The sequence below is a fragment of the Eulemur rufifrons genome, chromosome 1, assembly GCF_041146395.1.
Source record: "Eulemur rufifrons isolate Redbay chromosome 1, OSU_ERuf_1, whole genome shotgun sequence".
Lineage (NCBI taxonomy): Eukaryota > Metazoa > Chordata > Mammalia > Primates > Lemuridae > Eulemur > Eulemur rufifrons.
The window spans coordinates 49,066,031-49,093,148 of NC_090983.1; the positions used below are offsets into that span (position 1 = coordinate 49,066,031).

Consider the following 27,118-nt stretch of genomic DNA (forward strand, 5'->3'; position numbering starts at 1 on the left):
AGTTGCAATTAGTTGTTTCAAGCTAATGAGAATTTGTTGCAGTATTATTGGTTACAGTGGAAAACAAGTTAAAACCTGCTGGCCAGCTATATCCCAGCACGACTATCCCTCTGGCTCTTTCTTACCACTCAGCTTGTGCAACCTGAACTTCTTTCACACTAAGATCATGTATTGTCCTCTGAATCAGCCAGTGTCTTCACACTTGTGCTTTTACACACGTTATTCCTTCCATCTGGGATCCCCTTCTGCTCCCTCTCACCCTGGACAATTCCTCAAGACACAAATTAAATGTCACTTCCTTTTGGAAGCTCTTCCCCATTTATTCTCTATGGAGTTGATGGTTTCTCTTCGGTGTGCCTGTAACATTGTGTGTATATGTGGCTTTGCAATAATCTGCTTATGGTTCTCTTTCTAGTGGACCTATTTTTGGGGTACCCAGAGAAATAAACAATTAATGCTTACTAGAGAATCCTAGAAAGTTCCACAGAGGAAGTAGCATTTAAACTAGTACATGAAGGATAAATAGGAGAAGAAAATTGAGGAAAGATTGTTGTGGGCTGAGGGAATGAGCATCGGCAAAACATAGAAGCATAACAAATGCAATATGGAGATGCAGAGGGAACTCCTGTTTCTGACAGCTATTTGTAGGTTCTCCTATTAAGTTCACTTAAATTAAGAATAATGTTTAAATCTTTAAAAGGTAACTAACCATTGCCTGAAATATCTTACCATGTTTAGATTGCTTTTGGTAGTTACAAACTCCTTAAGTCTTATCCTATCAGCAATTACTATTACTGAACATGCATAAAAACTTGTGCCAAATAATTTCTGTTACTTCTACATGACCTAATTACATGTTAATCTATATTTCTACAAACCCATTTGATTTTATATAAACTCTGCTCAAGGAGAATGATTTAAAATAATCTAGTACTGCTTACATTGGTTAGCCAATGAGAAAATACAATTTCAGGGAAGCAAAGTAATATATCTTAATAAGATTAGCTCATGGAGGCAATTTAATATTAATATTTATGCAGAAAATTAGTAATTATTTGTATTCTTTTATTCTGGTTTATCACTGATTAGAAGTAAATTGTGATTTACTAATTATTAATAATATTTCACTGATTTACATTTCTGATTGATTTGTGGTTCCTGATTCTATACATGTATCTTTCTTCTGAATTATAAAACTCAACTTTAAATGAAACCACACTGGTCTTTGATATAGATTGTCCCAAATTGCAAAACATATGCACAAATATATAATTCATAAATATGATTTTGGCTACAATAAGTAGGTCTTATGTGTAATAAACTTGTCAACTCAATCTACTGCCCAGTAGTAGTCCTGTCTGTCAATAATCTAGATAGATTCTTATGTCTTTTCAGTAAGTTGACAATATTCAATAATTATTTAAAGAATTCTGAAAATGTGGTTTTAAGTTTTACTTAGGATTTTATTGGAATCTAGTGTTGTTTTTCTTTAAAAAAATGATTTTAAGTACTCCTAACTCTCTTTTATATTTTCCTATTTTAGGTAGAAGTGCAGTTTCAGAGCCTAAAGGAGTTTTATCAAACTGAAATCCCTCAGAAGGAAGAGGATGATACTAAAGCCAAGTATTGTTCTGACTCAGCTGAGAAGCAATGGCAGCTATTTTTAAAGAAGAGTTTTTTAACTCAAGACCTAGGGCTTGAGTTCCTTTATTTAATAAATATGGTGAGAATAACATTGAATGAATTATACCTTCTGCAAGGATTACTCATCAAAGTCAAAATCATAAATTCAAAAGCTTAACTGTTAATCAGCAGTGCTGGCCTCACAAGTTCTTTTAGCTTCATTTAACCTAGACCAGTCCTGATGCCCAACATTTATATGTTTACTTGGTCCTAGAGCCCTTGTTCATTTATAACATGAAGCCTATTTTAACTGTTAAGAAGAAAGAGTGACTATAATCCAAATGCAACATTGTTATTATCACATGGAGTTTTCAGAAGTCTACCCCAAAGTTCTGGGTTATGTTAAGAGAATGCAACAAGGTGCTTAGAAAATTTCCAGTGGCCAAAGACAACTTCTAGGATGACTCTTCTTTTGAAGTATTTCTTACTATAGCAGATTTTTTTTTATATTGAAGGTCCATAGCATTCAGAAATATACCCTAACCTTCAGTCATCTTGACTTATATCTGTAAAATATTCTAGGATCCTTTAGTCATCCTGAGTTATATCTGTAAAATATTCTAGGATCCTTATATCCACCTCTCATCCATATGAAGTTCCCTATAAATTTCTTCCCTGAGTATCTTTCTAATGAAACTTCTGATTTCACTTTTGGAAAATGCCAAATGCTAAGAAACTTTTTTTTTAATGTTAAATAAATTTGTCTTCATATTTGGCCCTAACCCTCTATAGCTGCACAGAGACCAAAAAGAATTCATATTTAATTTCTCTTATACATGAAAGCCCTTCCAACATTAAAAATAGTTGCTGTGTCTAATCTGAGTTTTTTCTGCAGCCTGACATACTTGAATTCTTTCTGTCATTTATAAAGTAGCTTCATGTCTCTGTCTTTCCTGATCCCCCCTTCCCAGGATTGTCTATGGTTCGTCAAAATCATTCATAAAATGTAACCCAAAAGTGAAGTACAATTGCAGTGCAATAAACTGGACTTTATTCTTTACTAATGAGATCTAAGATTATGCTAACATTTTTTAACAATAATGTCACTTTGCTGGTTTATATTAAGTTTATGATAGAGTAAACTCTTTTAATGTTTTTATTGCGGCTTCTGCCAAGGCAGGTGTCACCCGTATTATATCTGTGTCAGCTATTTATCTTTTTCATACAATTGTGGGCATATTTATTATTATTTAATTTTATTTTGTTAGACTTCACCCATGATTCCATCTTGTTAAACTAATTTGAACCTATCTACTGTGTTAGCCATCTCTTCTGGGTTTAGTTCTGTAGATTTGACACAGTAAGCCTTCTGTAGCTGCAATTAGCTCTTTACTAAAAATGCCTAAACTGAAGATTGAAACCTCAATTTATGAAGCAATCTATTGATTAACCAGTCTTTTAAACAATCATGAATGCTCCCGATAGTACTTTAATTCAACCACTACTTCATAATCTTTTTATTAAGTCTATCTTGGGAGACTTTCTCAAATGGCTCAAAAGAAGTTCTACCTACCTACTATCCTATCTGTGACATAAACATAATTTGACATAAATCAGATGGACTCCTAATGATCAAGGCATTCTTTCCAAAATGTTCACAAAGTGCTTGATAGGTGATGAACTTACTGCACTGGTTTTCAGTGTAAAGCTTGCCAATCTGTAAATTGTGTAGTCTATCCTTTCCCCCTTTTGAAAATCGGGGCATTTTCTTTTCTCTAATTTGATGGCCTTTCTAGTTTCTGTAGATTTTCAAAGATAATTGACAGTTGCAATTTTCTCGGTACCTGGGATGTGATTAATCTCAGTCTGGCACCTGAATTCATTTGGAAGACTTAGATTCTAACTATCCTCATCTACTTTGAGCTACAATTTTTTCTTTATCTTCTTTATTTCAACTTTTATTGTTTGAAGACCATTCTTATTAAATCTATGTGGAAATAAAATATGCATTAAATAGTTCTAATTTATCTGACACTATCCTTAGGCATCAAAGAAAACTTGCTAAGCAATTTGCCCATGTTTCTATTTTTGTGGGTGTGTTATTTTAAAAAACAATCAAGTTATTTTTCATTTGGAATATTTAGAGCAAGTATTATCCATGTATCTATCTATCATCTATCTTTTATGTTTTTATTTGGTTCAATATATCTTCTTCCATCTCTTGATTTTATATATTTATACTTTATACTCATAAGGGAATTCAAATATTTTTAAACTGCATTTTTTTAATCTATCCTTTTTATTACTAACTTCATTTCAGAAATTTTTCAGTTCTGGAATGTACAGTTGATTCTTCTATTTATTAGAGTTAAATTACTGATGAAATTCTTCTCTTTCTCCATCTTTCCTGTACTTTCTAGAGCCATATTAATCCTAGGTGTTTAAAGTGCTCATCAGCTAACTCCAACATTTGTGTCTGGAGCTGTTTCTATCGTCTACTTTTTCTCTCGGTTTCCAGTCATGTAGTCCTGTCTTTTGACAGAACTAGTGAATATTTATCAAATGCCAGACATTAGGTGTAAAAAAACGGGAGGTCTCCGGAAGGTGTTTTCTTCTTCTAGAAAGGGTCACCCTTCTTTCTCTAGGCAGGCCCTGGTGGGCGATGCTGAAGCCGCTCAGAAGCCGGCAGGGTTCTGTCTGCAGTGTAGCCCTGCCAAGGCTTAGTCTACTCTCTTCCCCTCAGGTTTGGAGTTCCCAGCCAAGAGCTGGGTGCTTTCTCTGAGTTTCTACTTCCCACCAGGTCCCAAACTCCCATCTTTGTTTGGGGAGACTGCTGAAAAATTCTACTTTGCTTTTCTGAGGCTTTTTGCTTAGACCTATTGAATCCACTGCCCTGTATAGCCCCAGTATTTTTTCAATGTCCTTAGAAGAAGATCATCGCAGTGCTTGAAGCCCTCCAAGTGTCTGCCAAAATCTCTACTGGTTTCTCTGTTCCAAGAAAGCCTCAATTATCAGCCTCCTGTCCACACAGAATTGGGAAACTGCCCTGGGGTCGAAGTGGTGATAGCTGAGCTCACCACTCTCAGATTCTTCCCTTTCTGGAGTCTTGGCCTCTCTCGTTCTTGTTGACACAACAGCTCTCTGCTGCCTTCAGTTAGATGCTTTCTGCATTTTATCCAGCTTTACCAGGTGTTCTAAGCAGAAGCACTGCTCTGTCACCAGCTGTTCCATCTACCTAGAAGTCCTTCATTGCTTATGTAGAATGTTTATGATTGTCCAGTCAGATTTTCATTTTGTAAGATGTGCAGCAAGAACCCATTCCAAATTATATTTTGTATCTATGTCAAAATAAACTTAGGTTATCATGATGTTAAAATGCCTGTTTAGAATTCCCAGAAATAATGTGTATTTTACCACTAAGTCTTGGTAGTCTTTTACCTTGATGTCATAAACATGGTCACTTTACCCCAAGGTCTTTACCACTGTCAAATGATAAATAAGTTCCTCCTTATTGATAAAAATTAAAGCCCACATAATAGTTAACTTTTTTGGTTTAGCAACATTCTGAGATACGAAATTTTTGTAATTCTCATCATATCTTTTGGACCATTAGGTTTTTAAACAAACATTATTGAAATGTGGTGACCAGTTTGGTTGTTAAGAAGGAAGAGACCAGCTGGCATATTCACTTGAGTGTTCTGCTCTTGATTGAGTTGCTGTGGCTCATATTTTCAAGCTTGAAATTGAAAATGTTTTCAGTTCATCTAAAAATCATCAAGATCAGAAAAACTGATTCAGGCCAAAATTCTGGCAGACATCTTGTTGAAAGTGCCAATTTATTAATGTATAATGGTTAATACTATGAATGCTATCTGGGATACAGCTTTCCTGTTATCAAGGGATCTGGAAAGCAAGACGTCAGAAAACCATTCATTGTACATTAATCTAAACAAAAAATGGATAATTCTGTAGTCTGTTTAGACTAGGTTATGGCAAAATGTTCCATGCCCTTCACAGAAGTAAAGTGAGTATTGTGTTTACTAACTAGACTTTAGGCAAACTATTTAATCTTCTTGAGTGGCCAAAATACTTACGTCTGCCAAATACAAGATCACTTTTCTTGGATCTTGCTAGCTAAACATCAGCAAATCCTACTATCCTCCCTTTTCTAGACCTCACTCAGACCACCATACCTTTCTGATTGTAGTTGTCATTGACATGCTACAATTTCCAAGTTTATATTAAATTATATGATATATTACATTTGGGTTAATAATTTCTCAAAGATATGTGAAAGATACCTTAACTTTACTTATAGCACAGAGAAAAAATATAATTTGGGGTGGGTCCTGCTATAGTTGTCTCATATCTTTCATAATCTATTATATTTTGTTAATCATAATTACAGAATATATCCTTTTATTACAAGATTCTCAAATTCATGGGGGAAATCTCATTTAAGACCTACAATTATATATGTTTTGCAATTCACTTTATAATGTCTAAAACAATATAAAAATATAAACGTTAAACGTCAATATCCTTTAGATAATTTAAAAGTAAAATGGTCTACATCTAAAATATCCCATTAAATATTTATGATACATCAATTGCTGTCATTGAGATTATAGAAATCCATTAGAATTTGAAGAATTATTGAGAAAGGCTGGCCATCAAAGTAAAAAACAAAACAAAACATTGTTTTGCCAAATAAATGTTCCTCTGCATTTTTTTATGTTTCTGCAGAAATAAAGCACATAGTCTCACTCTTTACCCCTCATCTTTTTGCCTCCGATTGAATTTCCCCTTGTTTAAAACCACTGTTCAAAAGATTGTGAACCAGTCAGCCATCCCCCTCCTCTTCCTTGTTACTGATGTTTTATCCTATTCTAACGAGTGTGTTGAAATAAAAGATGGAGTACTTTTCAAAACTTATGCAGTAGAAAAACCTTGACTTCAAAAATTCTGGATCCCCATGCTCATTAAATCACCCTTCAAACCCCAGAAAATAACCAGACCCTAGGTGGGAATTCAAACACCATTTGGGTCTTGAAGAACTTGGGACCTGATGTCCCAGCGTAGAACATGGGTTCTGAGAGCCTAACTGTGCCTCCACACAAGGAATTCAGACTTGTCTGGATATCAGAACTGCGTTCTGCTTTGGCCGTGATAAAGTGTTTACCTTGTAAAATTGTATGCAAAAATGTTCTATCTCTTGGGAAAGAAAAACCCTTATATGAATTATTAATTTAACAGGCAAAAGAGAATGAGATATTAAATGCGAAAAGTGAGATGCACATTATGGAGAACATCATGGAAAACCGAAAAGCAGAAAGGGAAGAACTCAGCCTCCTTCGGATGGTGTGGCAACTTAAAGCCACTGAGGGCAAGCCTGTGAAACAGCAGTGGGGCGCATTCAAGGAGCAACTTAAAAAGGTGAGGAAATGAACAATGGGATGTTACCCAGCCTTAGAAAGGAATGACATTCTGAGACACGCTACCACATGAACGAACCTTGAAAACATTATGCTAAGTGAAATAAGCCGGACACAAAAGGATGAATTTTGTGTGATTCGACTTATGTGAGTGCCTATAGTCAAATCAGTAGAGACAGAAAGGAGAATACAGGTTGCCAGGGCCGGGGGGAGGGACGGAGGGAATGGGGAGTTGCTGTGAAATGGGTACAGACTCGGTTTGGGATGATGAAAAAGCTCTGGAGAGGGATGGTGGTGATCGTGATTGCACAACAGCGTGACTGTGTTAATGCCTCAGTCTGTTCACTTAAAAATGGTAAATTTTTTTATGTATACTTTACCACAATAAAGCCAAAAGACATAAGGGAAACCAAGGACCTGTACCTTTATTGTTTGGTGTTTTCGAAACAAGCTCACTTAAGGTCGGGAATGTTTTCACAGGGGTTGAAAAGTTTGACGATGCTGCACTGCATTACTAGAATGATCATAGCGTATTTGCTGGAAGTGTCAGAGCAAACACATGCACAACTAACTATCTGATGTTCATTTCAGACTACTCACAACTTGAAACTTCTTCAGGAGGTCCTTATGCCTGTGTGCGCACTTGACCTTGGAGGGAGCCTCCAGACCATTTTAGATCTACGAAAAAAGTGGAATGAAATGAAGCCTCAGTTCCAGGTGAAGAAATGGATGGATTTGGGTGAATGGAAAAAAACTTAAAAACTGCTTGGTTGCAGTTTACCTAACTAATTTTAACAGACCGATGAATTTCTGTTTTTCCTACAAAAGCATTGCTTATCTAAAAATCACTGGAGGGACACATTTTTCTATTTTCCTGCACTCTTCTGAATTTGCTGATCCACAGACATTTGAGCTACGAAATGTCCTAAATATAGCTTACTTTAGATTATTTTAATTTACATTATTAATTAAATTATTAATATATTTATCATATATTCACTCTAATTCTTTTTCTGGGGAGTACAAACATGTTTTAAATTGGGACATTTCAGAACAAGAATGGGTAACCTCTGACACAGAGGCTCTGCTGCCCTGGGTCCCTGAGGTGACCACTGTGATATCACTGCCCCAACCTACCACACCCCAGGCTCCCACACCATGCCAGGAATTTTGCTGTGTTGTCCATTCACCCTCTCAGAAAGCCCTCAGGATATGAGAGATAAAACCATGAGTCATGGTCCTGTCCCCTGACTGCTTAACACATTCCCTATTTCCCCACCTCCTGCCTCTGCTAAACTTGGCACAACTGCCAATAGTGGTTGCCAGTTACATTGTTTTCCTGCCTGGATTCTTGTTGTTTGCTGCAAAATTAAGATACCTGTGTTTCCATCTGTCATGACTTCGTAAGTGTGAGCTTTAAGGGATTCCAGAATCAGAAGATTGAAGAGTCCTTTAGGAAATATCTAACTGTAGTTTCCTTTAAGACAAAACTGATGTAAAATATAACCACCACCCCTGCTACACACATACATATACGCCCCACCCACCATTGTAACACACAGCAAAACTCTCAGCAAATGCGACTGGTCTATGTTAGTTCTTTGATATACCCTGTATGTGCTTATTTGCATTTCATTTGTGCACACGTCTGCGTGTATACGTAAGTTCCTCTAAATCAGGAACCATTGCCACTCTTCTTTAGCTCTGTCACTATGATGTGCATATATTTGACACCCATGTGTTTAATTTGAACCTGAAGACCCCTTTTAGGTCACTCTTCTGGAAATTATCTCCTTAGTTTTAACCATTTCCATTACTTTTATTTTTGATACAAGATCCATCCCTGAAATTATTAACAGTAGCATTCTCTTTAAGTTATCCACACTTTGCAAGTTCTACTCCAGCATCTGGGTGCCATAAGGGATATCTGAACAATTCTGGATAAAAGGGAAGGCAGCTTACCCCTCCCTACATGTGGTGACTATTTATAGCTCATGGGATGACTGCTTTTGAAACAGCATATCTACTGAGCTGTTCAGCTGGTGCTTCATTCTCTTCATTCTTTTACCACAGTACACGAGTAGTTCCCCTGATGTATTTTTACACTCATCTGCTCTTGGTGCTCTTACCACACCACCTGATTCTAGTCCATATGAAATATCATAGCTGGTCATGGGGCTTCACCATCTAAATGTATCTAAAATATATCGACTTAACAGATGACAAGAACATTCAGTGTGCCATAGAAATACATGACTCCATTTTACCATCTAACATGGAAACACTGTCTTTGCATTGCTCATAATTTTTTAATTAATAATTTCTGAGAAGATGAGCATGGAACACTGTATCCCTAGCATCTAGCACAATGCCCAAATTTGGGTTGTGGGGGCTCTTAGTAAGTATTTTTTTAATGGGAGAATGAGTCATTACTTAGACCTTCCTATTGTCAGTTAAAGTGAAAAGCTCTCTAAAAGCTGGATTTCTTTTACTGCTGTCAATGTTTAGCAATTGAAAGACGAGGTTCGGTACATTATGAAAGAATCAGAAGAGTTAAGTGTCAGAGGGGCCCCTGTGAAAGAGAAGTCTCAACAGCTGAAGGACCTCACTCACCTCCATGAAAAACAGAAAGAGAGAATCCAAGACTATGAGAATATCCTGTACAAAGTGGTGCATTTCCACCAAGTCAGGGAAGAGGTAAGACACTGAATAGAGGACTGGAAAACTCAGAGTTTTGAACTATAACATTAAAAATTCATTATTGTATAATAAATAAGGCCACATTGCTTATTCTGATACTAGAAGCTTACAGAATCTGGCCCCTAACTTACCTCTCACTATGCCCCATCCTCCCTGTGTTCCAGCCAAACTGAGCTCTTCTTTGTCCCTCAGAGATGGTGCCCGGATTCCTGACATCAGCCCTTGACTCTCAGGCTGCTGTTATCTGACAGGTCTCGCGCTCTCTCTCTGCCCTATTACCTAAACCATGTATCTCCTTCCAACAATTCTACATCACTTGGAGTGATTTCTCTCTCTTCTAAAACCCTAGAGCCCTCACTGTTTATTCCACACATCTTGCATTTTTAGTTTCTTGATTTTTAATTACTTTTTAATATATGTAGCTTTGCCCCCCACCCCAATTCAAGTGTAAGCTCTCTGAGGGCAGAAACCAAGTTCAATTTTTATGTGTCTCAAGTACCTGACATCGTGGAGTTCTTAGTAAATATGTTGGTTGCCTTTTTTACAAAAATATCATAGCTGTTAGTCTCTATAAACACAAAGGGGAAGTGTATGGATATCCCTTTAAAATAGTCTCTGGATTTATTCAGATCACAGGCTTAGATCTTGCTAAGGTTTTAGGTTATAACCAAAAAGAGTATTTCCTTCTTTAAAAGAACTGCCAACATTAGCTGCTCAATAATTACCCTATTGGATTTGCAGCATTCTAACATTTATTTGCTATGATGACAATTAGGGATAGGCTTGGCAGCATTTTGAACAGCTGGTAAAATATGTTATAGAAAATAGACTTTAAAAAAAATCTGTCTTCATGTAAAACCCAGGTTAATTGTTAATGCACTAACTTCCAGCTGGGACAGCTCATCAAATCAAGAGATCTGGAGTTTCTAGAGCAGCTGAAGGAACTGAGTGATGCTCATGAGATCCAGATTCACCTCCGTCGCTCTCAGGAAAAGCAGGCACACGTGGACCATCTCTACAAACTGGCCCTTTCCTTAGGAGTGGACATCATCTCATCAGTTCAGGGGCCTGTGAGCATCTCTGAGCACCGTCACTTACACTTAATTCTGGGGCTTGGGCTATAACATGCAAGAAACAAGGCAGATTGTTTAATATATGTTAAATTACAAAATACGTCAAACCATTGAGGCAGTTATTTGTGATGAGCTTCTACCCTATGACAAAAGAAAAAAATTTTAAATAGAAAATCCTAATATAAAAGTTTTGTTCAATTGCTTCTATTCTCATGCTAAGTTTTTAAAAAAAGAGTATTTGTATTGTAGATCTGTGTAATCCAGTGTGGCAGACAGTATTTTTGCCTTTCAAATGTGCCCAATGCAACCAAAGAACTAAACTTTTAATTTTACTTAATTTGAATTTATTTAAATTTAAATTTTAAAACTGATTTTCAGTATAGTTATTGGAAAACTTTTAATTATGCTGGGAACAACTTGGGTGTGGGAATCAACTTTGAAACTGTAAACTTATGAAATTTAAATACAGATCAAATATTTCTGACAAATTGAACGATTGAGATATGTTCAAAGTATGAAATACATATCAGATTTCAAAGACTTTTTTTAATATAGAAATCATATTAATATTGTTTGTACTGGTTACATGTTAAAATGGTGATACTTGTACATATTTGGTTAAATTATAAAAATCAATTTTACCTATATCTTATTTATTTTTCGATACGATGACTTGAAAATTTTAAATTATTTGTGTGGTTCACGTGATGTTTCTGTTGGCCAATGCTGCTTTAGCATTGCAGGCCTGGAAGACCTTCTAGATCTGAGAGCTCATCCAGGCCAGAACCCACATTTTATAGACGAAAACTCTGAGGCCCAGAGAAGCTGGCTACCTTGTCCACAAAAGCCCACAGTGGAGGAGCCCAAGCCTCCCGGTTTTAGCCAGAAATCCGGGAACTGCTCATTGGGTCCACTTTATGCCACTGGACAGACTTCAAAAGAGGAGCCTAAAAGAGAAGGAAGTATTTCCAGATCAGAAGCACTGATTTTTAAAAAACCCTTCTCCAAATTTCTAATTTGAAAGGAGAAAAGATTATGTTTATTCTATCAATATGTATAACATTGATTAAATCATAATGGCCAATTTTATTTTAAAGTACATTTAAGATATCCACTACACTATAAGAAACGCAGTGAACCTAAAGTCTATTTTTTTAAACTGAAAGACACAGAAATTCAAAGTATCTATTGCTGTTTATAGAATCTACTTTTTTCCAGGAAAGAACTTTTTTTTTTTAAAGAGTTTTATTTTGTTGGTAAATTTACTTTAAAAAGAAAAAAGAAGGAAGTCTCCCTTTGTGCAGATAGTGAAAATTGTTCTCCAATCGTCCTCTGGCCTTGGCCCCCGCAGCCCCTCAGCGCGGAGTGGAGATGGCAACGCTTGCATAATGAACCCGAGGTTAAGCTTAAGTTGACAGGAAAATTAGAGTGGAGAAGTCAAATGTTTCTAATGCATATTTTATGCCTTTTGAAGTAAAAATTATACCTTATAATGAATGGTGTCTCTGAGGAGTGGGGTGTGATAAGCAAATCTTCAGAACTAGAGATTCGAGACTAGAAATGTCTTTCCCGTAATGTTGGGTGTCTGGCTTCTTTCTGAAATAATTATATTCAAATGTGTTTAAGGTAAAATAAATCAGGAGCCTATGTCTTTTTTTAAAAAGTGCCATTTATGAGTTTCATAATGCAGGTAAATAGCATATTCATGTCATTGCTGTTTCATCTGTTACCCTCATTACTTCCACTTGCCCGTCATTTTTAGAGCTGCTCTAATGTCTCTGCAAAGAACCTACAGCAGCAGCTGGAGACCCTGGAGGAGGACAGCCTGAACTGGCACGCCAGCGCGGGGGAATACGAGCAGACCCTGTCCCGCAGCTTGGAGTACTGTGCCACAAGGGACGAGATAAATGAGGTGAGGGGTGTGAGAACTGACACATGCCACAAGCTGTTTGACCCTAAAGCACGTGTCTCAGTCTCCATACACGTGCATGTGTGTATGCACACATGTGTGTGCCCACACACACACACATACACATTCGTCTCATCCATGTCCTTTAATCCTATAGGCGGTGGCCTCAGGGCTCTGAAGATTTGAGTAAACTTTAAGCTCCCAAACTTCTCGAAGTCAGTATGTTGTCACTGCATAGAAAAACCTAGAATGCGGTAGTTTTTAGGGTTGCTTTTGTTTGGCTTTTGGGGATTGTTTTGTTTTGTTTTCTCCCACTCAAAGCGGTCTAGCAGTCATTTGTCAGAGTGGCTACAGCTTTTGCAGGGCACAGAGGAATGGGCGACACTGACCCGTTGCAGCCAGCTCCAGCCTGCTGAGATTCTATTTAAGTACCATTGACTCATGGTGAAGCGGGTGCTAAGAGCCACACTCTTTGCTTCGGAGGCTACAAAGTATTATCACCAACATCAAGTGGCTGCTTTCATATTTACTCCAACCGAGTGGTTTTCCTGGCAAAACAACTCTTGGAGTAAAAAGAAACAGCAGATAAAAGTGAACCTCCGCATCCATGCACCCTCAGATACGTAATTTCACCTCCTCCCCCTCAACTGTAACCAATCTCCAACCCCCAGATGCTCACTGAACCACAGCTACCACCCACCCAGCCAAGCGTTCCATCGAAATGCTTACTCGTTTGGGGTGGGGGGCACCCACCACGACACACACCCCTACAGACTGGGATAGCAAGCGTTCTGATTCTGACTGGGAGTTGACAGCAGAACATAAGGGTACCCATAATTCCAGATTTATCTCCATTTAGAGCAAAATGTTCTTTTTTTTTTTTTTTTTTTTTTTTTGAGACAGAGTCTCACTCTGTTGCCCAGGCTAGAGTGAGTGCCGTGGCGTCAGCCTAGCTCACAGCAACCTCAAACTCCTGAGCTCAAGGGATCCTCCTGTCTCAGCCTCCTGAATATCTGGGACTACAGGCATGCACCACCATGCCCGGCTGATTTTTTCTATATATATTTTTAGCTGTCCATATAATTTCTTTCTATTTTTAGTAGAGATGGGGTCTCGCTCTTGCTCAGGCTGGTCTCGAACTCCTGAGCTCAAACGATCCGCCCACCTCGGCCTCCCAGAGTGCTAGGATTACAGGCGTGAGCCACCACGCCCGGCCTTAGAGCAAAATGTTCTGTGTCCATTAAACCGTAAGTCCATTAGAAAGGGGGTGGGGGAGGAGGAGGTGGACACCTCCCTGAACTTTGCTTATGCCCAGTTTACATAATGTAGGTCCAGCAAGTATCAAATATTATCAAACAACATTAAAACATGGACTAAAGTATAAGTAACTAAGCTTTAATGACAGTCCAGCTCTGAAGTGCCCCTCCCGCAGGCCACACTGTACAGACCGCAGGCAGGTGCGGGAGGGGCCACGGCTGGAAGGAAAATGACAGGTAAAGAGAGCAGGAGGGGCCACTTGGATCCCATTCAGCAGGGTCACAGGAACTGACATCTGATAAGCATTTTCATTTCATTTTGGACTAAAGACTGTGGAGTTTCTGCTCCGGGTCTGTGTTCCGCAGAGTCACTTTTGGCCAGAGACTCACGTTCTCATGCAGGCTGGACCCCATGGTGGAGCTGCCCTCTGCGTGGTAGAGTGGCTGCTTCCGGTTCCTGCGCTGCAGCTCACACTTCCCCTGGGCCTTGTTAGGGAAAACCATCAGAGCAAATTGATCTTCTCAAGGCTACAGAATTTGGATTCGTGGCCATGGAAATGATTTTTTTAAAAATCTTTCCCCAAAATTATCTTCTTTCTTCTTCCTTCCCCTGCCTTTCTCTCCTCCGCCCTGCTCTGTCCCTCCTTCCCCCTTTTTCTCCCTTCTCCTCCTCCTCCTTTTTGTGCACCTTAGTCTTTCCAAAATTCTCCGTCATTGCAGGGATGGCTCAGCTCTGTATTTCCCAAAGCATAAGTGGAGCAGGCGAAGGTTACTCCCAGCCCGGTCTGGCTCGGTTCCATCTCCCTGAAGAGCTGTGGCATTTATGGAGCTGGGGCTCCCTGCCCAGGCCCTTTCAGCAGGGGTTCTATTTACAGGGTCTGCCTCATGCTGAGCCTGTGCTTGCAGCCAGTGGCCCGCAGGGCAGATGTCCCTTCCAGTCATGGCAGGGGTGCCCCAGGATTGTCTGTACCGTGTCAGGAATGAGCAACCAGATACATGTGGGTTCGATTTAGGAATCAGATATCACTTTAGCATGCTCTTAAATATTAAGAGAGATAGTCTTCCCTTTTGCTTCCACTTCTAATCCAATTAATCTTTGATATAAGTTACAGTTTCACCTTTAAAGGACCTTTGAAAACCTTGGGTCCTTTTCGCCTTTCCTTCTTTTGTAGAGATAGAGCTGGCATCTCAGAGTGTAGCATCCACACCCTGGACTTTCCAACCACAAGACTAATGGAAAAATAATCAAAAGGAATATTTTCAGTGCCCCTTAGTAAAATAAAGATATGTGTGTGGGGTTTATATTGTGACTATCAGAGCACAAACAGATGGCCAATTTCCACAGTGGTAATAATATTTGATATCTAGACATTATTATTTATTATCATTGTTAGTCTTTGGATTTAGGTACTTAAAACACTATGTAAAATTAAATGCCATATGTTCCACTAATTTTTTTTCTGCGTAAAAAAATACTATCAGATACGCTGCCAGAGAATTAGACCAAGCATGGCATTTGATTTTTTAAGTTGATTATTAATAAAACACAATGTCTTGCTTCTAATGTGCTCAAAGTGCTTCTAGAAAGTTCACAGCCTCTGACTTACAATAGAGTTTGGAGAATTTCTAGTTCAGCATCTTCATTTTTCAGATGAGAAAACTAAGCTGTGCGTGATTTTCATTTTAACAATGTTCTGCTAGAGGACTACAGAGCTTTGCTCAGTGTTCCAGGGAGTCAGCTTCAGACCATAGAGTCATTTGTTGAGCACCAACATGCTTGTCATTTGCTAAACTCAGAATTTACCATTCACATGTTTTAGTCCCTTTCAACCACTGCATGCTCTCATGTGAAATGTATCCTTTTTCTATGCTTTCCTCTTCTATCCCTGTTTTCTGGTATATCTGTTATGTTTGTATGATCTGATATAATAGTACAGTTCACTTGGTTATTTCAACAAAAATTTCTCTCTTGACTATGCTGTAGCTAATTTACACCAACTTAATGATACTGAAAGCCCTTAGGAAAGAACTTGAAATCTCAAGACAAAATAATGTGAGGTGCTCTAAACATAATTTTTAAAATGTTCCTTAAAGACAAAGAGTGATGGTTTTGTTCCTTGATTATCTTTGTGTAAAAAATATTTTTTTTCTAATTTGATACTAAGACATAGGAAATTGTAAAACCTAATTTTCTCCACATCTACCTACTAGAAAAACAGCCTTCAGACTGTCAGATTTTGTGGAGTTTTTTTCCTACCCATTTCACACAAAGATACATTTGTATGCATGAATGTTGAATATCACTGTATATTTTCTTCCCTGGTTATATTAATAAGTTCATACACAAAGTGCTATACTTATATTCTCTGTCATATTACATGACAGGAGGACATCATTCTTTACACATCTGCATTTAGAAATGTAATAAGTTAATATCCAGCATGTTTTCTTTTTACAACCTGACCAAAAAAATTACCTTTATATTTACATGATGTTAATGAAAATTTGTCACTAGTGGCTCATATTGTGGGTCACAAACAATTACTTTGCTGGAAAGAATAGTAATGACAGAATTGGGTTGGTATTCATTTTCTCAAAAGAAATTTTCTACTCAAAAGCTCTCAGATAATTATTTTACCTTACCCTGAAATTTTTCCGCTGTAGCAACATCTTACCCATCAAGAATAAAGCAGAAAAGGATTTAGTATATATATATTCCATGTATCAGTCCTGTGTTCCAGGGGCACAAACTCTTTTATCAGTTTGAATAAACCAGTCATGTGATTTCCATGGAACAGCACTATGCTATAGCACAGACAATAGCTATCTTCCAGAATTACAATCCAAATTCATCATTTTTTTAAAAAGGACTACATTGTATTCATTCAACAAATATCTTTAATGTGGTTATTGTGTGCCAGACCATAAGAATACAAATGTCCTCAGGAAACTTAGAGTCTAGGGAGAATTAAAACCCCTGAGGCTTCACAGTCACAGCCATTGGTCCATTTGGATGGTATGTGTAAGAAGACAAGGAGAGATTACAATTCATTCTGAAAATGTCTATCCCATGGGGTTAAAATCCTTTAGAATGTTGGTATTTAATATTTGCAAAGTGACTCTGTGGGATCTTCCTGAAGAATATAGAGAGCTGGTTTAAAATGTCCAGAAAATAAAACAAATAAAACAACAAATATATTGTAAAGACACAAAACATGCCGAATAGACAAAATGTTTATTACTGAGACCTGCTACCACTTACGATTCAAGACAGAGCAATTGTCTTCTCTTTCCAAGTTGCCCCACTTTCTGCTGCTACGAGACTGACCTCAGGCACAAGAAGACAGGGGTGTGGTGGCCAAATGGAAGGAGGCCAGGAAAGTTTTGTCTTGAAATATCTCCAGCACTAAGGCTGACTATTCTACCATCAATGATTGTAGCAAATCATTTGGGTTAAACTTTGAGTCTTTGATGTCTTGATTTCAAATGCAGCATCCTGGGAGGTGATATACAGCCTTCCCATACTGAAATGAGCAGCAGAAAGCTTTACTCTGGAGGGGACAAAATGGCGGGCAAGAAATCACATTCCTGAAGTGGACATTAAGAAAAAATGAAAATTAACTACTCATTTCATATTTTTGCTTCTGGCCAAGAATGTGCCATAGTTCCAAGGAAAGGCTTTCTTTTCACATTCATTTCTTCTGTTTTAAAGTGTCCCACGTACCTCACACAAATTGGCCTTGCCAGCAACAGACTTACAAATAAACACATTTTTGTGCCAAACCTGCCTCAACCAGCTTAGTCAAGACTAAGAATAGCAAGCCAGGCTCACTTGTCATCACCCTCTTCCCGTCTGCTTTATCCCGAAGAAGCTTCGTTCATTCCTAACCCTTAAGGGGGATGGGAGTGGGGATGGGGTTTACAGCTTGCTGGAAAATTTGGTAAAATTGCTCATTCTGCTAATTTCAAAATAACTACAATTTTTAAATCTTAATAATTTTTTTTCCTAATTATAGCTATGGTAACTCAGTCTGCCTAGTCTATGGTAAATATGGAGGAACTGAGCAGGTGGAAAGACAGGGAAATCAAATGATTCATTAGAAAAAGTATCTTTTATCTAATTTTTAAAGACTTTCAGAAACTGTAATATAAATTATAACAACATTTAAGGATTTCTAATAGGGCATCATTTTTCTCATCCCAAGCGGAGGTGTTTTTTCCTGCTCGTGTGCTCAGGTTGAGCAGTTGGCTTAGCCATCTCCACCGGTCTCCATTGCTGACAGGCTAACTAAAGTTAGAAACAGCTGCACGAACAATGACACCGCAGCCCAGCAACCAGGGCACTCGGTTTCTTTACAAAACATGATCACAAGTTATGTGGGGATTAGATGGGAAGTTAAGTTTTCATATTGGAAACTGCAGGTAAGAAAATTAAGTATGACTAGATTTTTCAATTGCTGAAGGTAGTTCATGCACACTATACCTTCCACTTTTGTCTGTTGTAATCCTGAATTTGAGTTGGGAAAGGCACCGGGGTTTAGATTTAAAATGGATTTCCAGTGAAACCAAAAGAGAAAGTGCCAGCAACTTTGTCAAGGGAGCTCATGTGTCAGAAAGACGCTGATCCTGCTTCACACACCCACAGCGTCGTGAACATTCTCTGGCCTTATAAATCATCGTCAGTGGAAGTGCACACAACCTGAAACAGTCAGAGATAGCATTGCCCTCATCGTTTATCAGCCTTAAATTTCTTCATCCAAAGTAGACTTAAAATCTCATAGGTTAGAATTAAAGTGATAAGACTCAGCTTTTCTCCATTCATCATATAGTTTGCAAGTAGATATTGAACTGTCTCTTTTCAACAAGCAGCTGTAACCCAATGGAGATCAGGTTGATGATAGAGCCCCTTTTCCTTCCTCTAGACTAAGGTTTTGTGATATATGTTGTATTTCAGTAGAGAAAAATAAGAATATAAAATTTTCCATTGGATAAATGTTAGTGATGGTGCATGTTTTTCCCCTTTATTTTTAATTGTGGTAAAATACACATAACATAAAATTTAACAGCTTAACCATTTTAAGTGTCTAGGTTAGTGGTATTAAGTACTTTCACATTGTTGTGTAACCATCACCGTTATCCATCTGCAGAACTTTTTCATCATCCCAAATAGAAACCTCTGTACTCATTAAATAGTAACTTGCTATTTAAGAGATGTTTTTATAAAACAAGAATGTCTGGTTTCCTCAGATGTGGTACTTATTATATTTATAGTTGTGAATTATGACTTTGGGGGAAAAAAATCTTCTGCCAAAGTTTTATGTGAATAGCTAAGGATATAGTCCCTTTATATCTCAATCTCATAAATTGACCTTATTTATCCTTTCCTATTAAAATCAAACACATGTGATATTAAAACACTGAATGTATTAGAATGCAAATTTTTATTTGTTATTTCATAAATATACTAACTGAATATGATCCTCTAAATAATTCCTTGAATTCTAATGGAGAACTAATTTTCAAATTTTGAAGCTATAGCTCTTTTCACTCTTTCTGAACATAATTGGTTTATCAATTAAAGTGGTTTATGTGGTCTCTGGTTTAGTTTATAACTTAAAAGTAATGTTCAATAATTTCATTTACCATATAAAATAAACAACACTATTAACTATAGGTATATCAGATGCAAAAATTGCCTCAGTAAAATAATTTCCATGTGTATAAGTTTGCTAAGGCGTCAAAGATGATGTCTTCAAGAAGTGTTAAAGATAAGATCAAGGTTTTATTTTCACCATATGCAGAATTTGAAATAAGCATTTTGAGAAAGCATGCATTTTCTAGGACAGGGATTTTTCTCTGCATTACAAATCTAAATGGTTTCTAGCATGTTCATGGCCTTTATTCGCACCCAAATAATTTGTTTGCTCTCATTGAAAAGAATTCTAATATTTTTTCTAACTTTTTTCGTCATAGCTCAAATTTATCAACCATGACATCGTTCAGTATTGCTGTTGAATGCTTCCATATTATCTGAGGTTTATGTTTTCTCTATACTTCTTTTTGTTCATACTACAAAGAGACAGTTGCCTGTCAATATGCTTATCCTTCTTGATTACAGAGAAGGGCAGAAGGTGATGCATTTAATGGAACTGGGAACTGGGTGGTTTAGAATTTTCATGCACTAGTGTAGTTGAGCTATTCTTAAGACTGTCATAATGTATACCCTATTCTCAATGTATAGCCATATTCTTGTTTATACACAAGTTAATATTGCCATCAGCAGCAACAACTCATTTTCTGTTTTTAAAATATCTCTGAAGTTAATGGCCTATAACTAAGAAGTAAAACTCTTTTGGAAACTGCTTATGAAAAAATATTTTTAGCTGGGCAAAAGAAGTTCTTGTCCTAGTAAATCTCATATTGGATCTTCTCTTCCACCCCACCAATGTCCTGGGTGGTCTCACTGTCAACACTTATTTGACCTCTTCAACATGAATAGCTCCTTGAAGCCTTAATAAATTTATACCGGATGTCTATGAGAGAATCAGAAGACAGAAGGATCTGAAAGCAATATTAGCATACAGAGAACAGAATGAATGGGAAAATGATACCAAATAAATACAAATAAGCAAATTACAGTAGTTGAAAGTCTATGTATGACATGCGAGTGACTTTATTGCTTAGGGGCTAAAGGGATGTTTTATAACTATAATCCTAATTAAAAATTATAAGTCAAAAAGTATTTTTAAAAAATTTATAATTACTTGTATTGGGGGGATATATTCAAATTCACATTCTGTGTCCACTTAATGGATTCATTTTATATTGAAAATCACTCTGAATACATTTTGAAGATTATGAGTATTGTGAAGTGTTTATATGCTTTGATTTATTGCAAGTGAATATTAGTTTTCTTATTTTAAGGAAACCACCTGTTTCTTTTTATTGAACTGCAGCTCAAAGAGTCATTCAAAGATATCAAAAAGAAATTCAACAATTTGAAGTTTAATTACACTAAGAAAAATGAAAAAGCACGGAATCTGAAGGCTCTTAAATATCAAATTCAACAAGTTGATATGTATGCTGAAAAAATGCAGGTAATGAGAAAGTTTGGTGGGTGTATATGGGCATGTGTGTGCACACATGTGTATTACCACAATTATTGCAAAATCACTTTGCATTTGAATTCTAGATGCTTAATTTGGGTTTTTGATAGCATGGGGACTAAAACAATGGTTTTCCATTTTTATGACAATTGGGTTCTTACCTCTTGAGGCAGCTCCAGAATGGTTTCTACCAAACCTACCCAGCCTGTCTATTTCCATTCTTTCTCAACACGCGCACACACCACTCTATGCCTGTCTTCCTTTCCTTGCACCTGCCTATGTCAGGATTTTCCTCCACTGCTCCCATATCCTCTCATTCCTAACTTAATTATCACATGCACTGGAGAGATTATTTGAATGCTTTCCCCAGGACACAGTGAGCTTATTGAGGATAAATGTTTGCTTTTATTACCATTGGCTTTTTTTTAAAAAAATCATATTATTCTCAAAATCTGGAATAGACCCTGGTATATAGTAAATTTTCTATATATTTGCTGAATGCCGAATTAATAAAACATTTGAAAAAAACATTCTTTACAAAATACGTTTGTAGTAATTATGATTCTGACATATCAGAATGGAAGAAGCCACAAAAGTTTTCTCAAGTTTTTCTCTTACTATTTAATCATTAGCATCAAAAATAAAAATGGGATGTCATTTTTATAACTTTTTTTGCACAGGCTTTGAAAAGGAAAATGGAAAAAGTTGATAATAAAACTTCTGATTCTTCCCTAAATTACCCAACTAATAAAGTAAATGTCCTTTTGGAAGCCATAAAGGATTTGCAAAAACACGTGGATGACTTTGACAAAGTTGTGACAGATTACAAGAAAACTCTGGACTTGACTGAGCAACTCCAGGAGGTGGTAGAAGAGGTATCTTCTTCTTCTTGTAATGGTATCTATGTTGCAATGTTTTAAAAAAAAAATGCTTTGCTACTTTAAGGCAATGCTGTATTAGCAATTATTGTCATTGAATTCATGTATCATGCTCCTTTCCATGACTTTTCTTACTCAGGATAATTTTTTAAAATAGAATTGCTAGACCAAAGGGTATGAATGTTATAAGGTTTTTGATTGTATTGTCAAATTGCTCTTCAGAAAGGTTTTGCTAATTTGCTCTTATAGGCAATGTATGAGTGTTCCTATTTCTCTATAACCTCATCAACTCAAGATGTCTAATCATGATGAAATTATGTTCATTGCAACATATCAATGCTTAAAGTACTCAGGATGGCTTATTTATTTCACATAATTTGAAAATATTTATTTAAAAAATGATACTGAGATTTTTCAGCTACAAAAAGCTGTTATTGGTATTATTTTTGTCATTGTCAAGAGGATAAATAGTACAGTATACATAAAATACATGAAATTTGGCAAGTTAAAGTTATTTGCACACTTCATATTGAAGAAACTCTATGCTTGAAGTTCTTGAGTGTTCTTCCTCGCCCATTATTCTGAGATACAAAGCATCTTTGTTTACCACAACACAGTTCAGTTTTTAGATTTAACGCTAGAATAAGGTGGATCAAAGTGACCATTCTTCTACGTCTGATGTATAGGTTTGCTGTAGCTTCATGGCATTTATTTAAAACCTGCTCCAAATAGAGTCATGTGTTTCTATTTCTCACCCTGCATAAGTGCTTCTGCCCTGGGTCAGACATTCCTTCCATAGCAGTTATTTATTTTTACTAAGAAACTGTTTCAATTCTCCACTGTGTTGTTAAAATATAACTGAGTATCTTCTTGAAAAAGGTGAAATACTATCTTTTGGATGATAGTGCCTCCATTCATAAACTAAATCTTATTCTTAAAAGAGAATGTATTTATTAGGATGTTAACCAGACGATACTTTTACTCATATACTGTTACTATCAATTCATTATGTTAGGTTTGAGTGTTTCGGCTTTTTTCTTGCCATTTAGCTAATATTTGGATTCTTTTTAGTGCCTAATGCTTTTTATGCTGCCTGTTCTTGTAATTCTGTAACATTCTTCTTAGGAATTCGATTTTAGACAAACCTAAGAAGGCAGGAGAATCAATTGTACTTCCATACTTTTACTTTCTTATAATGTTATTTATATGTATTCTCATACTTAGACTTTGTTATTTCTGCCTCTAATATCCAAGTGCAAAAGTATATAATCATGTTTTGATATATTCTTTATTGTGACTTAGAAAGTTCAAACCCATGTGAACGTAAAGTCTGAAGAAATTAAAATTTGATACTTCACTGGTCAAAATGAAGAACTTTAGAAGGATAGTGTCTCTTTAATCTGTGCTTTATCCCATTTAAATTTAGTGTTACTTTTGGTATGAAGATGCAAGTGCCACAGTTGTAAGAGTTGGAAAATATTCCACGGAGTGCAAGACAAAGGAAGCTGTGAAAATTCTCCACCAGCAGTTCAATAAGTTTATCGTGCCTGCAGTGCCTCAGCAAGAAGAAAGGATTCAGGAGGCCACTGACCTTGCTCAGCGCTTATATGGTGAGATCTCTTTTAAGATATCTAGTGATTGCCATTGCACAAATCTATACTGAGCCTAATCCGGCAGAAAGCAAGAGTGCGGCAAACCCTCAGAGTCCTCACTACACCAGCCTATTCAGGGAAAAGGCTCAAGATAAGAGCCCACATCCAGTGAAAGGAAACAGTAGGGAATAGTGGGAGGAACTTCTGACAGCAGGAGATGAAGCCTGATGATTTTTAACAACTTTGTATAAGCCTTGCTTTTCTATTCTCCTTTCTCCTCCATCCTTGTTTATCTCCGGAGTAATAAAGCCAGAACTATATTCAGCTTATATGGACAAAAAGAAAAAAATACCTAATTTCCACTAGAATGATTTCTTGGAAACATACACAACTCCACACAACATACACAACATACACAACATACTTTAAGTAGGCATAAAGCTAAGACTGACATCTGTAGCCTCCTCATTCCTGGGAGGGTTTTGGTTCACTGATTTGAGAAAAGACTGGATATTCTCCTTCACCTTTCTCTCACTTGTGGGAGAAATGAGAGAACTGAAATAATCATTTTCATAAGTTCTGCTTTCCTCTCCTCCATAACTAGGAAAGGTAATAGCATTGTAAGGCTGAGAAGTCCTTCTTCCTTAAAGCGTCTCCCATTTAAGAAGTCCCTGAGTGGTGATAGTCCTTGAGGGCTCTGAGAAATAAGTTCCATGAGTTCCCTGATATTGTTCCTATGAGGCCATGAGTAATTCCCAGTGACCAAGCAAATGCAGCGCAGAAAGAAGACAGCAACAGGTGGCACGAAAGGCTGCCCTTGGCTGCTGCCAGATATTTTCTCTTATAAAAGGAAGCGCTATCCATGGAAAGCCATAAGATTTTGTAGAATATAGACTGCATTAGCTAATGTTAAATTATTGAGAATGAATTATTCATGATTTTCCAAAAGAAAGGGCAGAAGCATAAAACTAATAAAATATAGATGGAAAAATTAATGAAAACTCATGTGATGTCTCTTTCTTGCTGCAGTTACTATAGAAATGCACTAAAAATTTTGGAAGCACTCTGCTCCGGTAGCATTGTATGTGTTTCCTCTATTACTGTGCTTTTCACACTGTACTATAAACATCTGTTTTATTTGTCCATCCTCTCTACTGACCATAAGCTCCTTGAGGGCAAGGGGAGCATATTTTATCACTGTCTTTGTGCCTGTATCAGTTGCATCAGCATGCTAACTGCTTAACAGATATTTGATGAATCATTGAGTGAGTAATATGAATGAATAAATGAATGACATGAGTCTGCATCTATTCAGTGTGGAAGCTATACCTTTTTAAAATTTGCATCAAGTAAGATACTTTAGGAAGATTGTATCAACTCTTGAAAGCAAATGTTGGTATTTGAGGTAGACCTTGAAGAGTAGGTAAGATTTTAACAACAGAAATAGCGAGTGGGGGGAAGGCATTCCGGGATAGGAATGATTACTCAGTGGCTGTGAGGATTTTGAGGGAACAGTTGCTGGTTCAGCTTGGCCAGAGACTAAATATGTGAGGGAATTAGTGTGATAAACATTTGGGAGAGGCAGGTTGAAACCATATTTTGGAGGACATTGAATGCCATCCTGAGAAATTTATATTTTTCTAAGTAGCGAAGAACTACTGAATGTCCTGAATAGGAGAAACTGATTAGAACTGAGCTTTAAGAATATGATATAGCAACATTATTTAGGTTACCTAAAAGTGACATGGTATAGCAAATGTAATTATTTTTCTGGATACTTGGATTTTCTAAAAAGTACCTTTATTCAAGTATTTATCCATTCAGCAAATATTTGTTAAGAACTTACTATCTACCAGCCCTTATACCAGCCACCAGGGAGATAAACTAACTCTTGGACTTTTCCTTCTTGCTAAGGATTTGACCTTTAAAAATAATTTTATCCTTTCTCCTCCCCAGGTTTGGAAGAAGGGCAGAAATATATTGAGAAAATAGTGGCAAAACACAAAGAGGTTCTTGAATCCATTACTGAATTATGTGCGTCTCTCACAGAGCTTGAAGAAAAACTGAAGGTAATTTCTTCTTCCCAGAACATGTATTTTGAAGTGATATAAATAAAAATGTGTTGATCAAATGTCTTCTGGTGCAAAGATGTTCTAATAGAAATTCTCAAGGGACATGATGTGCACATTTGTTTCACAGCTTTCTAACATAATTATCTGGGTGTTTCTGATAATTAATTCTGTTTCTTTCCCATCACTGCAGAGAAAAATATTGCTGGGAATGAGAGCTAAACACAATTAAGGTGTCTCGTTTACATTTTCATGGATCATAGCCTAAAAAATAAATGTGTGCCATTAAAACCAAAGTAAAGTCTGTATTAAGTAGCCTATAGTTCTGTTCATAAATAATAGATGTCAGGTTTCTTTCCCTCCAAATGTGGCACCAGAGAAAATAAAACTATAATAATATTTATAATAATATTTATTAATAATACAATAATAATTTTCAGATATTCATCGGACATTTTGCTTCATGGAAATAGTAAACAAATCATGATCATTTTTCACAGAATAAAAATTTATGGTAAAAATATAGAGAAAATGCTTATGTCTTATGTCTAAGCAAAAACCAGTTGAAAGAGAAATACATATGTTGTTTTCTCTACGTCATGTCAAAACTAATTTGGTTAATGCTGTTTCTACAACTAGCTGAAAGAACTGGTATTGAGGATGGGTAGAAGAGCAAGGTCATTATGAATACAGGCTCTACAGCAAAACAGAGCTGTCTTGGAATATCAACTCCCCAAATTATTAGATTTGTGACCTTGAGTAAATTATGTAATCTCCCTGAGTCTCAGTTTCCTGATCTACAGAATGGACCATGGAGTAGCACTGAGGATTGAATGTGAAGATGCCCAAGACCATCCTTGTGATTATTGTTGTCATTGCAGCCCAGTGGTGGTCTTGCAGTTCAGAGCAGAATTATATTTGTTTCTAGGAACTATTTTTTTCTGTTTGAATTTCGATGTCATAAATTTGTGTGCCTACTCCAGTCAAATCCTTTGGGAGGCTTTTAATTCAGCGGGAGTCCAACCAAATTATATTTTTCCTTTGGTTAAGAGTCTAGATTTTTCAATGTTTTTACCATTTTAAATAACACTACCATGAACATCTTCATGTATAGCCTTTTCTTTCTTTTCTATTATTACCTACCCATAAATTCTCCAAAGCAGATTTGAAAAAAATGAAATTTTTAATGTATGAAATTGTTAATGTTTCTAACATATGTGTTAAATTGCTTTCCATAAATGTTTTACAATCATAATGCCACCAGTAATGGATGAATGAACCATACATCTTATGTTACCTCTTTCAACATTATAATTTCCTCCCTGCCTCCACCCCACCTCTGAGATCTGCTGCTTCCCCTGACTTCCTACACACAGGCTGAAAATCGGTGCTTTCTCTGACTCTTTGCTCTGCACTGTCTACAGCACCCCTCCCATTTCTGTTGCACATCTTCAAGCAAGATTCAATTCAGCAAAGT

The 27,118-nt window shown here is 36.7% G+C and overlaps 1 protein-coding gene across 1 annotated transcript in view; it reads left to right on the forward strand.

The window, feature by feature from the left end:
- Positions 1-27,118, forward strand: part of CCDC141 (coiled-coil domain containing 141) — a 158,943-nt gene that overhangs the window by 118,923 nt on the left and 12,902 nt on the right. Inside the window, exons 12-21 of the mRNA XM_069470241.1 lie at positions 1,544-1,723; positions 6,880-7,059; positions 7,650-7,775; positions 9,567-9,755; positions 10,649-10,828; positions 12,594-12,743; positions 20,953-21,093; positions 21,783-21,977; positions 23,407-23,590; positions 25,529-25,641. Of these exons, the coding sequence (XP_069326342.1) occupies positions 1,544-1,723; positions 6,880-7,059; positions 7,650-7,775; positions 9,567-9,755; positions 10,649-10,828; positions 12,594-12,743; positions 20,953-21,093; positions 21,783-21,977; positions 23,407-23,590; positions 25,529-25,641 (1,638 nt within the window). The remainder of the gene's footprint in view (positions 1-1,543; positions 1,724-6,879; positions 7,060-7,649; positions 7,776-9,566; positions 9,756-10,648; positions 10,829-12,593; positions 12,744-20,952; positions 21,094-21,782; positions 21,978-23,406; positions 23,591-25,528; positions 25,642-27,118) is intronic.